The sequence below is a fragment of the Schistocerca americana genome, chromosome 1, assembly GCF_021461395.2.
Source record: "Schistocerca americana isolate TAMUIC-IGC-003095 chromosome 1, iqSchAmer2.1, whole genome shotgun sequence".
NCBI classification, from domain to species: domain Eukaryota; kingdom Metazoa; phylum Arthropoda; class Insecta; order Orthoptera; family Acrididae; genus Schistocerca; species Schistocerca americana.
In genome coordinates this window covers 1,117,235,345-1,117,253,066 of record NC_060119.1, presented here as the reverse complement: position 1 = coordinate 1,117,253,066, position 17,722 = coordinate 1,117,235,345, and the positions used below count along the sequence as shown (strand labels likewise).

General features: G+C 39.0%; 1 protein-coding gene across 2 annotated transcripts in view; it reads right to left on the bottom strand.

Annotated features, from left to right (window-relative positions):
- Positions 1–1,209: 1,209 nt before the first annotated feature.
- The window catches only part of LOC124618910 (dynactin subunit 5), a 46,588-nt gene continuing 30,075 nt past the window's right edge, over positions 1,210–17,722 (bottom strand). The window contains exons 3-4 of one of the 2 annotated variants that reach the window (XM_047145385.1): positions 13,577–13,688; positions 1,210–3,408 (exon numbers count right to left, since the gene is read on the bottom strand). In XM_047145385.1, coding sequence (XP_047001341.1) covers positions 3,214–3,408; positions 13,577–13,688 — 307 coding nt within the window. In that variant the 3' untranslated portion in view covers positions 1,210–3,213. The remainder of the gene's footprint in view (positions 3,409–13,576; positions 13,689–17,722) is intronic. The other variant, XR_006980056.1, reaches the window with a different exon arrangement.

Sequence of the window (17,722 nt, the reverse complement as noted above, 5' to 3'; positions counted from 1 at the left end):
TAACTCTGCCCCCTCCCCCCGCCCCATACATGCCTTTGAGCACCAGTCTAAAATATAATTGTTTTTGACAAAAGGCAAGATTATAGCTGGCAGACTAAAGCCCGTTAATCAATTATTTGAGTTAGCAAGCTGCTAAACTTACTCAGCACAAAGTATTTTTTTTTTTATTTATAGACTGTTTATATTCTTGTATCTAATTTAAATGAGAATTATGTGTTACATGGTATTGTTTGAGTTATGAATCAGTTTGAGACCATAACACATGAACTAAAATGTAATGTATAAAGCGGATCTCAACATACACGTCTACATACGTACGTTGCAAGCCACCATAGAGTGCATGGCGGAGAGTACTCTGTACTACTACTTGTCATTTCCTGTTCCACTAGCGAAAACTGCGAGGGAAATGTGACTATCTACAGGCCTCTGTATGAGCCCTAATTTCTCATATCTTATCTTCGCAGTCCTTAAGCGAAATGCATGTTGGTGGCAGTAGAATCATTCTGCAGTCAACTTCAAATGCCGTCTCTCTAAATTTTCTCAATAGTTGCCTTCACTCTAGGAATTTAATTTGAGTTCCCGAAGCATCTCGTATTACTAGTGTGTTGTTCACCTACTGGTAATAAATCTAGCATCCGGCCTCTAAATTGGTTCAATGTCTTCCTTTAATCTGACCTGGTGCAGATCACAAACACACAAACAGTACTCAAGAATGCATCACTGTAGTTACCTATATGTTGTCTCCCTTACAGATGAACCACACCTTCCCAAAATTCTTCCAATAAACTGAAGCTAACTGTTCACCTTCCCTACCACAATCCTCACATGCTTGTTCCATTTACTATTTCTCTGCAATGTTATGCCCAGATATTTAAATAACATAACTGTGTCAAGCAGGATACTACTAATGCTGTTTCCAAAAATTACAGAATTGTTTTTCCCACTCATCTTCATTAACAATTTTTTCTACATTTACAGATACCTGCCCTTCTTCAAACCAACTAGAAATTTTGTCTAGGTCATCTTGTCCCTCCTATAGCCACTCAACTTTGACATCTACATCTACATCAGTACACATCTTGCCATACACCACAGTATCATCAGCAGACAACTGAAGATTGCTGCCCACTCGGTCCGTCATATCATTTATGTATACAGAAAATAATAGTGGTCTATTACATTTGCCTGGGAGTGTATATAAGGCATGGATTGTTTTATATAATTTTGTTCAATCATAATCATTGTATTTGCAAAAGCTTTCAATTTTATGACTATAGAGAAAAAAGTAAATAAAAGTTCAATGATCAGTGCTTACAAACACACAAAGACTGGCTGCTAAATAGTCGTCATTTGTAACATTTGAAAACTTTGTGTTCAAGCTCCTTAATATAACTTCCTTCAGTACACATCGTCCTCCACATTTTGTACACTAAGAACACACACTTCAGATCATAAGATTTTCTTTTACAATAGTACTGAAAGGAAAGGCTTCAGCAGGTATTAAAAAAAAAGTTTTATATGTATGCTGCAGTAAGTAGTATGAATAAAAGTAGTATAAATATCAGTTGACTGTTTCATTTTATGAGATTTCTAGACCATTTGTAGAATTCCTCTACTGTTACATGAGCCTCTTCACACTGATTTGTTCTACAAGATTAAATAGCGTTTTTCATTATATATTGTATTTGAATGCCTAAAGCAGCAATTTTTACCAATGCATCTGATAAATTAGTGGAATATTTAACTTTATCCAGCCCCGTACCTTTAGTTGTAACACATTCATGTCACTAAGTATATGTGTCTGAACCAGTTTTTTATTCCACTAATTGATAATAATTTATAATGGAAAAATCATTCACTAAATACTCATGCGATGTTAATGGTATGATTCTGATAGAATATTAATGATATAGTTGTTAACATTGTCAGTTTTAGATACTTAAACAGTGTTTGGTATGTAAATCAAACATAAGCTCACCAGCACAGACACAGACACAGACGAATCGTCACGCCTTTACAGGTGGTGCAGTGATTGAGTCATGTGCTCAACAGTGCAAGCACTGCCTCTCAGTGAGCTTGAGGCAGTAGTGATTAGTGAGACATTTATGTTTGAAGTGGACACTGTACATAAACATGGGTAAATGTAAGGGTATGACAGAGTGGCAAAAAGGGGCAATTGTGTTTGGCCATGCCCATGGTCATATCATGTGTGAAGTTACTGAATTTGTTTGTATTTCACAGCAGACTGTTGAACATGCCTACAGGCAGTGGTGTAATGCATGTTGCCACAAAACACATCAGAGTTGTGGTCACAGAACGATTCTGACTGAGAGGGATCGGAGACCCGTTTCAAAGCTTGTGAATCAAAATTGCTTCCAAACCCAGCAGTAATTGCCTCAGGCAGTGAATGAAGGTCCATCCTAGTCTGTCAGTGAGAGAACCTTCTGACAAGAACTGTATGAAATCAACATTCAGAGTCTGTCACCTCACAAGATGCCACTACTCATGCAAGCACATAATAATGACAACAGCACAGCACATCAGGCTGAAAGTGTGTGCCACTGGTCTTATGAACACTCCCCCACACTATTACATCTCGTCTGTACTGTAAAGTCACCTAACTTGCATCCCATTCAAAATCTGTGGGATATAGAACACCACGTAAAATACCGACATCAGCATCCCCACATCTGGTGGAATTGCAAGATCAAATCCGCAGCAGGTGGCTTAATCTGGACGCTGTGTACCCGCACAACCCCATGGTCTCACTTTCTAATCAAATCCAGATAGTTTTTAGGTCCAGGCGTGGAATTACAGGGTATTAAATTTTGCTTCTTTTGTCCAGTGAGCTTAGTAATCTGCAGATTTCTTCCTGCGGCATAAACTGCTCAAAGAAGAAAAATTTCATAACTGATTGTAGCGTTCTTTCACACACACCTTTCAGTGTAAATGGACATATGTTAACGAAAAGAACTAAAATGAAACTACTATAAATAAAGGTAGAAAAACGAAATTGCTTTAACATGGCAGCAGACAAAAGTATCACAAAATTTTGGTGCAAATTCCTTGTAAGGAGAACTTGCACATCGTTCCAATGTAACTGCTGTTATTTACACTTCAACTGTACACTTGAATTATATGAGTAAATATCAACTTTGAAGCAATCTTGTAACAGAAAAAGTGTCACACAGTAGGTTTACACAAATACATGTCTTATTTTGCTGGTAGAAAATGCTGATAATAATTTCGTGTAAATTCTATCATTAGATCCTGTGTACATTCTGGCAATTCACCAACACAGACACCAGGTGATCCAGCGTAGCGCGTAAATGATGGAACAACTGTTTCTGGAGGTAGTACAGTGTCATCTTCAATCATGCAGCAGTCTTTGAGAACACATCGTCTGCCCTGTAGAACACAAACATGAACTTACTTTTCTGTCTTTCGAATTACATTTGCAAGTGAAATGATATACAGACAAAGCATACGTGTGATAGATCATATGATAAAAAAGATGCCGACCATTGTCACTTTAATGATCATTGGACAGATGTACAGAGCTATAAGCCTAGACTTAGTATGTCAGTGTGATGTAGAATTATGGGATCACATATTACGACCTTTTTGACCTGCCATGGTAGCCGAGAGCACTAACGCGCCACTTCCTGGACTTGGGTAGGCGCATTGACCCCAGATCGAATCTGCCCGGTGGATTACTGACGAGGGCCGGTGTGCCAGCCAGCCTGGATGTAGTTTTTAGGCGGTTTTCCACATCCTGTTAGGTGAATACCGGGCTGGTCCCCACGTTCCGCCTAAGTTCCACGGCTCACAGACATCTGCACACCTTCGCACTATTCCATGGATACACTGGACACAGACAGATGGGGTACACTAACTTCGTCCCGAGGGGTACCGGGTGGCGGCAGGAAGGGCATCCAGCCACCCCTTAAAATTAACGTGCCAAATCTGATTAACCATGGCCAACTCTGCATAACCACGGAACAAGGCACAAGCGATAGATAGATAGATATTACAACCTTTTTGGAGACCAGAAATCTCATATGTGAGAATCAGCATGCAGCTATCTTCTGAAACACAGAAAGCTATTTTCAAGGGATCCAACAATCCAGTGGATAGTGGTGCCTAGGCTAATACCATGTTCCTTGAATACTGAAAGAAGTTCCACACAATTCTAGTGAGCAACATATTATAGAACATTGGATCAACTTTGTCACTGGATTGCAGAGTTCCTAACAGATAGAACTCAGCACATTGTTCTTAAGGGGAAAATCATTTTATGTGAAACTAGCTTTGCTTTTACCCAATGGACAGTTTAAAGCCTTTATTGTACAGAATATATGTAAGTACACCGAGCGAGGTGGCGCAGTGGTTAGACACTGGACTCGCATTCGGGAGGACGACGGTTCAATCCCGCGTCCGGCCATCCTGATTTAGGTTTTCCGTGATTTCCCTAAATCAGTCCAGGCAAATGCCGGGATGGTTCCTCTGAAAGGGCACGGCCGACTTCCTTCCCCATCCTTCCCTAATCCGATGAGACCGATGACCACGCAGTCTGGTCTCCTTCCCCAAACCAACCAACCAACCAATATATGTAAGTCACCTGGTGAACACAATCAGGAATTCTGTGAGGTCGTTTGTAGATGGTGCTGTTGCACAGAAACTAGAAGACATGCAGAGAACAAACACTTCGTGAATGGATTGGCACTTGACCTTGAATATTCACAAATGTAACATACCACACATAAATAGGTGCAAAGACTCATTATTGTATGATTACGTTACTTGAGACAGTCACAATGGTACAAGGCATCTTGAGCAATTTAAACAGCTGTAGAAAAAACCAGTTGTAGAAAAAGCACATACAGACTGAAATTCAGATGGATTCTAAGGAAAGGTAATTCATATATCTTACAGTGCCCTTGTTTAATCAAATCTTGAATATTGCACGTCACTTCGGGACCTTTACTGGGTTGGATTAACAGCAGAGAAAGGAAATATTTGAAAAAAACCAACACTTTTCATCATGGGTTTATTTAGGAAATGTGTTATCATTGCAAAGACACTCAAGCGGCTGGTTCTGCAAGAGAGGCACTGTGCTGCTAAAATTCTGAGAATGCATATTACAACCAAGTAACATATTACTTTCTCCTGTATGTCTCTCACAGAAGGATCACATCAGTACCTACATAGAAATTTGCCCTCAGCCGTCTATCACAGTGACTTAGATAGAGTATGGTCAAGGCTTTGAACTGTACTTCTTCAGTATTTTAACCATAACATGTCTTGATATGGTACGTAAATTAACCATAAGAAGAGCAGTGAAATGAGGTATAAGGAATTGGTACTGATAACTGTAAATACAACAAACTAAAAGTATGTTGGAAGTGTAAGAACTGGCTGCCATGCCTTAGGTGTTACATTGCCATCCCTCTCACTATGCAATGGGTGCTGAATATTAAAAAAAACTCAACATTTGCAGATTTTTTTTTCCTTATGGATGGACACTTTTTTACTACAGTCAACACCAATACAGCAAAGTGTGAATATGTGTAATCAACAGAAATCATTTGATTAAAACATTATCTATTGAACTTATAACAAACTAAAAAGTGATGCGAAATGCTGCCTTAAGTGCCGACATTGAACTCACAATGAAATCATTTACTGACAACTGTAATGGCATATGTTAGGTTTACAGTAAATTACATAGATCAGTGTTAATCAGTCATCTACAGCACTGACATAGATCTGACAACAAAATCATCTACTACACATTCAAAGGCCATCTTTAGGTTTACGCCAAATGATGTGATGCAGTGAGAGTCCACCAATAGAACTGCATTCAAACTGATCTTGTATTCTGCCACAGCTAAGAGGTAAACGTGCAAATGTCTTAATACTTCAACAGCTGTCAACCAGTCTATGGGCAAGACAGTGCTGAGCTGTTCTAACAGTCAACAGCACTCAGGACACAGCAAGCTTAGACTACTATGGCAGTCCATTGCAGCAAAATGGAACTAATTTTCAGCATTTGTGTTGAACACATACAGCTTGAATGCGGATCTAAGCAAATAGAGATATGGTACAAAATTCATTTAGTGTTGCTCTCTGAGTTTCTTGTGGCGGTGTGCATGACAATCTCTTCTTGGATTATGAGTTGTGTCACTTCAAATTAAAAAAACTCGATGATTTATTCGAAATGACACAGTCTGTAAAGCAAGAAGAGTGTTGAAATAATTACTGATGAAACACACTAATTTTGTGTATTACAGGTAACACTCTGTATTCATTTTGTTAAGCCATAAGAGAGTGGGTTGCTGGGAGTAGAAGAAGCAAGTTCTATTCTGCACAAAGACTGGCACAGGAAGAGAAATGGTTGCTGTCACCCTCAAACAATGCCTGTACTTTAGTCTTGTATGGAGCATCTCCTCTCACTTTTCGAAAAAGAGTTGCAGGTAATGCCCTCAATGGAGTAGGTACTGCTTCAGCACTCATTCTGGTAGTAAACATATTACTCCACCCGAACAGGCCTTGGAGAAGGCCAAATGATACTGATCAATCACCACGTCACCCTCAGCCAACAGACATCACTGGATGCAGATATGGAGGGGCATGTGGTCAGCACACTGTCCTCCCTGCTGTTGTCAGTTTTCTTGACCAGAGTAACTACTTCTCAATCAAGCAGTTATTCAACTGGTCTCACAAGGTCTAAGTGCTCCCTTCTTGCCAAAAGTGCTTGGCAGACTTGGACTGTCACCCATCCAAGTGCTGGTCACGTCAACAGCACAGAGCTACCACTACAGTCCTCATCATGAACATTGATATGGCAATTTTTTAAATCAATGCACCATTGCCTCACTCAGCTTTCACTCTTTATTCCTTTTCTATACACGCCACAAAGGTCCTGATACATTTCAAGTGGTTTGCAGTTTTTTGCCAACAAAAACATGATCACAGAACACACTTCACAAATGGCAGGATTTTCTATTGCAGCGCATATTTTAACACATCACAAGTAGCAGAGACACAGACCACATGCTACCACCACTAGATGTGTACTGAGTGTAGGAACATTATGGCATCAACATGGCGGCTGTAGCTCTGCCCACTGCCACACTTGACCATATTGTCTGTTACTTTATGGATAGCCCTCATATTATTTTTCCACGGAACTGTGTTAAAGACAGAATTATAAATTTCAGCACACACTGGTCATGGTCTGTTTTGGTACATGTAATGTGAACTTCAAGAAGCTGTTTTTGCCCTGTTAATTAACTTTAAATAAGTGCCATAATTGTTGGGAAATTTTGAGAATTCAATTCTGCTCTAGTGCACCAAGTACAACTTTTATGCTATATTTGTGCCCCACTTATCTATTTAGACTTAGTTTCTTGGCAAAACTTTGGTTTCTTTTCAGTTTGTGTTCATAGTAACTTTCTGATACTACCATCAAGCTTTCACTACAACAATTTTGTGATTGACATTTCAAAGTTGGGCACTAGTGACCAGCTACACACCATTCATAGTTGTTCCTCAGCCGCCAAATGCTTGCTGTGTTTTGCACGTGCATGCAGAGCCTTGTCAAGTGCGACTGCCTGCATACTTTCAACACTGTCTCCAGGTACTGCAATCTGTCAGTCACAAACATATTTTATTCAAGACATAACTTGCAGTGAATCTTTCTGATTCAACATTGCCTTTTGTAACATACATCTGAAAGTTGAGCCCTTCACATTTTCAGTCCCTTAGTTGAAAGTTTGCTTTTGGTTTTGTATTTACTAATAAGTTACTTGTTACATTCTATAAACAAAGCTATGTTCTGTACCTATTAGATATCTTTTAATCAAATTTACATTGAGAATAATAATCAAAATGATGAAATTAGAAAAATTCAGACCCAGAGTTCTATAGATGGTATTTCATCTCTAGCACCATTCACAAGTGGAACAAGAAGAGTAAATGACAACAGTAAACTGTGCTTCCTGCATCACAGCCACTTGTTGACTTGCAGAAAACAGGTGAAAGTGTAGGTTAGCCTGTAAACTTTTTATTGAATGCTCCACTCCCAACTTCTAAATCTATAGAAGTTGGGAGACTTTGGTCACATAATATTTTGTATCTAGCCACTGCCAGCATTAGCGATCAGGCAATGCTGTATACAGCAGCACTGTAATAGCCACTGTTGAAGGCCATTTTACAGTTTGCTGTGCTGTAATGAGTTTGGGCTGTTAGTACTGGAATAGGTGATGAAGCAGTATCAGTCCAATGTAAGTATTGTCTACAACACTTTTTGGAAAAGAAAGCTCATTATCCACAGTGAGGACAGAGGCTCAGTACAAAGTCAAACTACAGTCATTGCCTGAGAGAGACAGGAGATGCTATCTCTGCATTATACCTCTGCCTGTGCAAGTCCTGTATGTAGGATAGGACTTGTTTCTTCCACTTCACTACCCTCTAATAGTATTCAACAAAAAATTACATACTGTATTTCCCGTCCTCCTCAGGGGACACCGCCGTAACGTAGCACTGTCCGTTCTCTGGATCCGAAGGGCTATCCAGCAGTAGCTTAGCTACCAGAAGGGTCACCCAAACCAGACAGGCCAAAGGGGAGGAGCCAGACAAAGTGTGTCCCACCACAGCCTATCGCTCCCCCTTTCCTAACCCAAACCTGTCCTCACCATGTCATTCTCCTGTCATTTCCTGTTATATGTATAAGACCTCAACAGCGGAGAAAGAGTCTTTCGGAACGGTGAAGCTTCCGGAAGAGGCACCTCTTCTCTTTGGGTACAAAAAGAGTACAAGTAGTGACTGTACCCCAGAGTGATGGCTACAGACTGTGACTGACTCATAGTTTGTGGCTGATTTTATGCTGGGCAACCTACTGCTTATGTGGAAATAAATGGGAAACTACCACATTACATTCCCAAGCAGTACATGGTATGGCTCACCAAGTGAAAGATTGCGGAGTTAAAACTTCTCTCATTTGGATACCCGAGAGGAGAACACATTGAGAGTAGACATATTGAAAGGAAGAAAGGGACAATGAATGAATGAAAGATAAGGATTGGTACATGGAATGCGAGGACACCACTGCAAGCAGGAAAGTTAGAGAATGCAAAACAGGAGATGAAAAGGAACAGATTAGATGCCATTGGTTTGTGTGAAATGAGATGGGGAGAAAGAAAGTGGAGATTATAAACTCTTTTACTCAAGAGAAATCAAGAGTGGTGAAAACGGAGTAAGAATATTGATAGGGCAAAAGCTGAAAAATAAGGTAATGAAGGTACAATATATTGATGGAAGACTGATGATGACACGACTGAAGGGTAGTTCAAAAGATTTGGTGTTAATACAGCTGCCAACCAGCCAGCATAGAGATGAGGAAGTGGAAGAATATTATGAGAAAATACAAGAACCCACTGAAAAAGAAAATAGAAATGCCTGCATTATCATCATGGGGGACTGGAATGCAGTGGTGAGTGAAGGAAGAGAAGAAGATACAATAGGGAAATTTGGATTACGAATAAGAAATGAGAGGTGAATGACTAAGTAGTTTCTGTAAAGAAAATTCATTAGCAGTGGGTAACACATTATTTGAACACCATAAAAGGAGATGTTACACATGGATATCAAATTTGAGTAGGGAAAGATATCAGATGGACTACAATCTGATACAAAAAAGGTTTAGGAACTGTTTGAAGAATGCCAAAGCTTATCCAGAAGCAGATATAAATTCAGACCACAACCTAGTAGTGGAGAAATAAAAGTGAAGTTGAAAAAAGTCTGGAGAGGGAAAGCAAAAGAAAGACTAAACATAGAAAGACTCAAAGAGGTAGGAAAGGCATCAGATTCAGAAAACAGATTTATGGAAAAATGGGACAGACATAGTGTTGATGAAAGTGTTAATGACAAATGGATAAAAATGAGGGAAGGACTCATGGACTCTGCCAAAGAAGTACTGGGAATTACAGTATCCCATAGGACCAGGAAAGAATGGATAACAGAACAGCTCGTGGTCGTGCGGTAGCGTTCTTGCTTCCCACGCCCGGGTTCCCGGGTTCGATTCCCGGCGGGGTCAGGGATTTTCTCTGCCTCGTGATGGCTGGGTGTTGTGTGATGTCCTTAGGTTAGTTAGGTTTAAGTAGTTCTAAGTTCTAGGGGACTGATGACCATAGATGTTAAGTCCCATAGTGCTCAGAGCCATTTTTGATAACAGAACACATGTTGAAAAAGGTGGAGAAAGTAGAAAAATGTAGAAACTGAAGAAGGCAAAAAGAGGTACAGGAAACTGAATAATGAATTAAAAAGAAAGGGAAAAATAGATGGTTTTGAACAGATGGCAAGAATATATTGAATGTCTGTATAAAGGCAATGAAATACAAAGTGAAATTAAGGTTGAAGAGGAGCAATATGTGCCGGAAGATAGAAAGAGATTCACCATCTTGGAAGTAGAAGTAGAAAAGGTGCTGAAGGAGATGAAGAATAGGAAGGTATGTGAAATTGATGATTTGCCTGCAGAACTGTTGAAGAGTCTGGGAAACAAGGCAAGAAAAGAAATAGTCTACCTCTGTAATGAGATATATGACAAAGGGGAATGGCCTGAGGACTTCCTTGCAACAGGTATGATACCAATAGAGAAAAAGAGAAACACTAAAAAATGTGAAGAGCATAGGACCATTAGTCTAATGTCTCATGCAGCTAAAGTGTTGCTGAGAATGTTGAACAGGAGGCTATATGGCATGCTGGATACAGGGATTGCAGAGGAGCAGTTCGGATTTAAAAGAAGAAAAGGAACAAGAGATGCTATTGGCCTGTTAGGAACTATAGGGGAAAGATATATGGTAAAAGATAGAGAAATCTTTGCTGTTTTTATACATTTAGAAAAGGCTTTTGACAGAGTTCAGTGGAACAAGCTGGTGAATATTCTGAAGAGGAAAGGTGTAGATTGGCAAGAGAGACAACTGATACCGAATCAGTATATACACCAGAAAGTAAGGGTAAGGATTGGAAATGAAATGTCAGAAGGACGCAGCACTAGACGAGCTGTTAGACAAGGTTGTTGCCTTTCCCCACTGTTGTTTAATGCATATCTTGAAGAGATTATTGAGAAAGGCTTAGATGGGAAAAGAGGAGTATGTATTGGTGGAAAGAATAGAATGTGTAAGATTTGCTGATGACATGGTATTAGTGGCAGAAAGTGAGCAGACAGTGAATAACGTGCTGAAAGAACCGAATGAAGGTTGTGTGGAATAAGGGATGAAAATAAACACAGCAAAAACAAAGAGGACAGTCATCAGAACAAGACTCCAGACTGTCCAATATTAAAATATGACAAGCTACCATTAGCCAAGTAAGTGCATTTAAATATCTTGGAAGCACAATAACTGAAGATCTGAGATGTCACCAGGAGGTGAAAACTCGAATTACCACAGTGAAGGAGGCATTCAGCAAAAAGAGGAGACTCTTATGTGGCAAATTAGATGAAGGTCTAAGGAAAAGGTTTGGCAAATGTCTTGTCTAGAGTGTGGCACTATATGGGGCTGAAACATGGACACTGAGACCAGAGGATGAAAAAAGGTTAGAAGCATTTGAGGTGCGGATGTGGAGGAGAATGGAGAGGATGGGCTGGATGGAAAGAGTGAGTAATGAAAGAGTATTGGAAAGGGTTGGTAAGAGAATCATGGATCATATTTTGTGGTCATACATAATGACCTTTCTAGGCTCTGAGAAGCTCATCTGCAGAAACCAGCACGGTTTTAGGAAACAGCGGTCATGCGAGACACAGTTGGCCCTCTTTGTGCATGATACTGGCTCCCAGGTTGATGCCATATTTCTCGATTTTCAAAAGGCGTTCGACTCAGTTCCACACTGTCGCTTGCTACAAAAAGTGCGTGCTCCTGGTCTATCCACTGACATATGCGGTTGGATAGAAATTTTTCTAACAGACAGGGAGCAGTATGTTGTCCTGGTCAGAGTAACTTCAACAGAAACAAGAGTAACTTCAGGTGGGCCCCAGGGCAAAGTAATAAGTCCTCTGCTTTTTACAATTTACATAAACGATCTGGTTTATGGTATTGACAGCGGCCTTAGACTGTTTGCTGATGATGCTGTAGTCTACAGGAAAGTAGTATCACACGAAAGTTGTGAACAAATCAATGAGGATTTGCAGAAAATAAATGTGTGGTGTAATGACTGGCAGTTATCTCTCAATATTAGTAAGTGTAATCTACTGCGTATAACAAGGCGAAAATCCCCATTAATATATGAGAACAAAATAAATGATCAGTCTTTGGAAGCGGTAACATCAGTCAAGTATTTGGGCATGACTATTCAAAATGATCTCAAATGCAATGATCAGATTACACAAGTAACGGGTAAGGCAAACTCTAGATAGCAGTTTATTGGTAGAATCCTGAAGCAATGCAGTCCTTCAACAAAGGAAATAGCTTAGCTTACAATATGTTAGTTCGTCCAGTCTTAGAGTATTGTTCGTCTGTATGGGACCCTTACCAGTTGGGTCTGATTCAAGAGATTGAGAAGGTCCAAAGAAGAACGGCAAGATTCGTGACTGGTACATGAGAGCATTACAAGTCTCATAGAAAGTTTGAAGTGGGGCATACTCGCAGATAGATGATACGCTAAACAGAAGGGGCTGCTCTCTAAATTCCGAAATCCAATCTTCACCCAGAATGTAGAGCATATATTATTATCACCACCTTTCAAATCGCGTAATGATCATCATTCAAAGATAAGGGAAATAAGAGCTTGTACTGAAGCAATCAGACGGTAATTTTTCCCTCGCGCAATCCGCGAGTGGAACAGAGGGGGGGAAAAATGACTTTGGAACGAATTGTGCCCTCCGCCACACACCGCTTGGTGGCTAGCAGAGTATATATGTAGATGTAGATGTAGAAAATGTCTGCTGAAGGTTATAAGAGAAAGGAAAAAGAACTGGATGGGGCATTCATTGAGAAGGGAGTGCTTCCTAGCAAATGCTTTGGAAGGACTGGTTTGTGGGAGAAGACTGAGAGGAAGAAGTAGATACAAGATGATAGATGATGTAAAGGGAAGAGGAAATTATGTAGACCTGAAGAGGATGGCAGAAGACCGGACAGCCTGGAGAACCACTATGTGAAAACCTGCCTTTTGGCAGAACACTAATGATGATGATGAATTTCCTGTAACATAAAAATTATTGTGTTTCATTAGTAATTATTTCAATATGGAAGAACTATATTTGCTTAAATTCTATACATGTTAAAAACAAGTGGTGCATATTAACTGTTTGATTGCAATGGGCTGCCAGAGTAGTCTGAACCCACTACATCCTAAGTGCTGCTGAGTAGCACAGCAGGTCAGCGCTGACGTGCCCAAGGATTAGCTGACTGCTGTTGAATTTTTGAGACATCGTTTATTTATTTTCAGAAATACTTTCCAACATACACTGAATCCTTAGTTATCAAATTTATTGAAGTATGCCAACTATTTGGAAAACAAGCACTAATGTAAAACACTACACTGTCAACTACTGTTTGTAATTTTATACCATACTCACAATAACACAGTTTTTGCCGATGTAAACGTATGAACCAACATTTGCTGCATTTACCACTGAGCGTTCACCAACAAACACATGATCACCCATGTGTATTGGGAAAAAGGCCACACTGTAATTGAAGTGGTATTTATTAGTTCACTGACTTAACAATGATTCACACACATGTATTGTACTGTTATAAACAGATGATCAAGACATGCCAAATTTACAAAGATCTTAAAAGAATACGGAACATGTTTTCATCCTATGACAGTAGTGTTCAATATGACCAAGAAGTGAGGCCTTTTAGTGTTCAATGGCTATAACATGTGCTCATGACAATCTGTGTACCACTGAGCTCCAAATCAATTTTAACATTGTAGATATCACATACGAGACATAATATATGTCACTGATAATGAGCTGTATGCCAGAATACCATTCTGAAAATTATATGTATCTTACATGCACGTCATGGTATACAGCACACCAGGCATACAAGATTTTCGTAATATGCATCATCTGGAACTAATAGTCTAAAGTAGTCAATCAGATGTCAGAACTTTGTCACACCCTTAGTCATCATATCAGTGGTATGATCTATTAAGATATTTTCCACAAATATTTTAGTTCAGTCAGTCTTCTCTCTAACAGAAAATGGTTTATGTGACCCTTATATTAACTTATTTTTGACAAATCTATCACTCCTTTATTGTCACGCAAAAGATGGATAGCACCATCTTCAAAAAATGGAGATGAACTCATTAATATTTGCAGTTATAATGCCTTTAGACATGATGAAGTCAATGCCAGGTGCTGAAAGAACTACTGTTTGTTGTTCCTGGCTGATCCAGAACATGACTGCTCCATATTCTGTTGCATATTTTTCATCTTCAGAATCTTCTGCCCAATCTACATCACAATATTTAACCATGTGGAGGCCATCTTCTTTCATGACATGTTCTTTCATGTCTTTGATCACTTTGAGATAATCCCAAATCATCTACACTGCTCACCATACCAGGATTATTACTGGATGGACTTATAGCAACAGCATATACACAAGATTCAGTCTGGTCACAGAACTGTGCATGTCTGAGATTACAAACATGTTCTCTATAAAGAAGATTCCTCATTGCTCCTCTTTGGTCTTCAGTTTTAAAACCAAATCAATGGGCAAGGGGTTGATTTTTGCATTGTGGTACTGAGATAAAATTTCAGTATTTAATCTTGTGCTTACCCAGAATTTGCTTCACATAATGAGCCCTCTCTCATAATGTCTTAGCAGGTTCCAATTTCCCCAGGATCCACAAATTCGAATTTTTCATCCAGCTTCTCTTGAAAACTTTTCTCCTGTTAGGAATCACTAAAAAAAATCTGTGTCAACTGCAATGTGGACATTTTCTTTGTTCAATTTCCATTATAAACACAAGGATCTGCACTTGATATCTTGAAATTCAGAGTTATCAGTATTATGTCCAGCATTAAGACTCCAGCAATGGCCTCCTCAGTTCAAACCACAAATTACCTTTTTCTGTGTGTAGTCACTTATATCTTTAATTCTTTTAGTAATTAAACTGAATTCCATAATTTTCCCAAGAGCGTGCAGCTCTACTGTATGGTTAAAAAATGATAGCGTCCTATTGGCTACAACATTCCTGAGGTAAAATATTTTCCAAATTGTATCTCCATGTGGGGACTACTCAGGAAGTCACTATCAACAAAAGAAAAACTGACATTCTACGGGTTGGAGCATGAACTCTTGGATCCCTTAGTCGGGCAGGTAGGCTAGAAAATTTAAAAAATAAAATGGATAAGTTGAAGTTAATAAGACTTATGGTCCGGTGTGTACATGGTTACAAACACAAAATCTGACAGGGGTAATGCTGGAGTAGGTCTAATGATGAATAACAAAGCAGGAATATGGGTAAACTCCTATGAATAGCAAAGTCAATGCATTATTGTAGCCAAGTCAGACATGAAGCCAACACCCACAACAGAAGTACAAGTTTATATGCCGATTATATCCCCAGATTATGAAGAAATAGAAAGAATGTATGATCAGGTAAAAGAAATTATTCAGATAGTTAAGAGGGAAGAAGATTTATTTGTGCTGAGGAAATGGAATTCAATAGTTGGAAGAGGAAGAGAAGGACAGATAGTAGAAGTACATGGACTGAGTGCTTGAAATGAAGGAGGAAGCCACCTAATAGAATTTTACACATCACCAACACTTGGATCAAGGACCATTAAATAATACTGCATTTAAGGAAGGGCCTGGAGGGGTGGGAAGCTTTCAGATTGATTATATAATGCTAAGGTAGAGATTTCAGAACCAGATTTTACACTGTAGGTCATTGCCAGGACCACAATTTACTTGTTATGAACTGCAGATTAAAACTGAAGAAATTGCAAAAAGATATGAAATTATAAGGAGATGGGACCCTGACAAACTGACACAACCAGAGATTACTGAGAGTTTCAAAAGGAACATTAGGCAACATTTGACTGAAATAGGGGAAAGGACTAAAGCAGAAGAGGAATGGGTAGTTTTGAGAGCTGAAACTGTAAAGGCAGCAGAGGTTTACAAACATAAAGAGAGAAGGCCTAGTAGAAAGCTTCATTATTATAGGATTTAAATGACGAAAGGGAAAAATATAAAAATGCAGCAAATTAATCAGGCTAGAGGAAAGATGCAAAACTATAGAAACATTTATAACTTGGAGAAAGATAGATGGCACCTATAGCAAAATTACAGAGTCCTTTGGAAAAAAGAGATGCAGCTGTATGAATATCAACAGCTCAGACAGAAAACCAGTACAAAGCAAAGAAGGGAAAGCTGAAAAGTGGAAGGAATATATAGACAGCCTATACTAGGGAAATGAACTTGAGGGCAATTTTATAGAAAGGGAAGAGGAAGCAGATAAAGATGAGATGGGAGAAATGTACTACAAGAATAATTTAATAGAACACTGAAAGATGGATGGAGGGCTAACCATGACAAAACTTTTCTTCCTGGGGTGCAAACTTTATAGACAAAATACCCTCACAGACTTCAAGAGGAATGTAATAATTCCAACTCCAAAGAAGTCAGATGCTGACAGGTATGAATATTACCGAACTATCAGTTTAATATGTCATGGTCGCAAAATACTAACATGATTCTTTACAGAAAAGGAAAAAAAAACTGGTAGAAACTGATCTCAAGGAAGATAAATCTGGATTCCGGAGAAATATAGGAACACGCAAGGCAATACTGGCCCTACAGCTTCTCTTAGAAGATAGGTTAAGGAAAGGCAAGCCTAATTTTCTAGCATTGGACTATGCTGACTGGAATCATTTTTAGATTAGATTAGATTATTACTTGTTCCATAGATCATTAATAAGACACTTCGTAATGATGTGGAACGTGTCAGGTTAATAAAAGGAGTCTATACAAGATATTACATTACACAAACTACTACATGACATTCAATTTTTTTGTGGGGGTACATGACACTTAATATTTTTAATTTTTTGTGTGTGTATGTGGGGGGGGGGGGGGGGGGGGGGGGGGGGGGAAATTACCCACTTACTATATCCAAAAATTCATCTAATGAGTAGAAGGAGTTGCCATTAAGAAATTCTTTTAATTTCCTTTTAAATGCTATATGGCTATCTGTCAGACTTTTGTGGCAGCATAATTTACCCCCTTCGGAGCCAAAGTTAGATTTAACCTTGAATAGTGAAGATCATCCTTTCTCCTAGAGTTGTAACCACGTACACTGCTATTACTTTTGAATTTTTGGATTTGTTAATAACAAATTTCATACTTGAATATATATATATATATATATATATATATATATATATATATATATATATATATATATATATATATAATGGAAGGAAACATTCCACATGGGAAAAATTATATATAAAAACAAAGATGAGGTGACTTACCGAACAAAAGCGCTGGCAGGTCGATAGACACACAAACAAACACAAACATACACACAAAATTCAAGCTTTCGCAACAAACTGTTGCCTCATCAGGAAAGAGGGAAGGAGAGGGGAAGACGAAAGGAAGTGGGTTTTAAAGGAGAGGGTAAGGAGTCATTCCAATCCCGGGAGCGGAAAGACTTACCTTAGGGGGAAAGAAGGACAGGTATACACTCCCACACA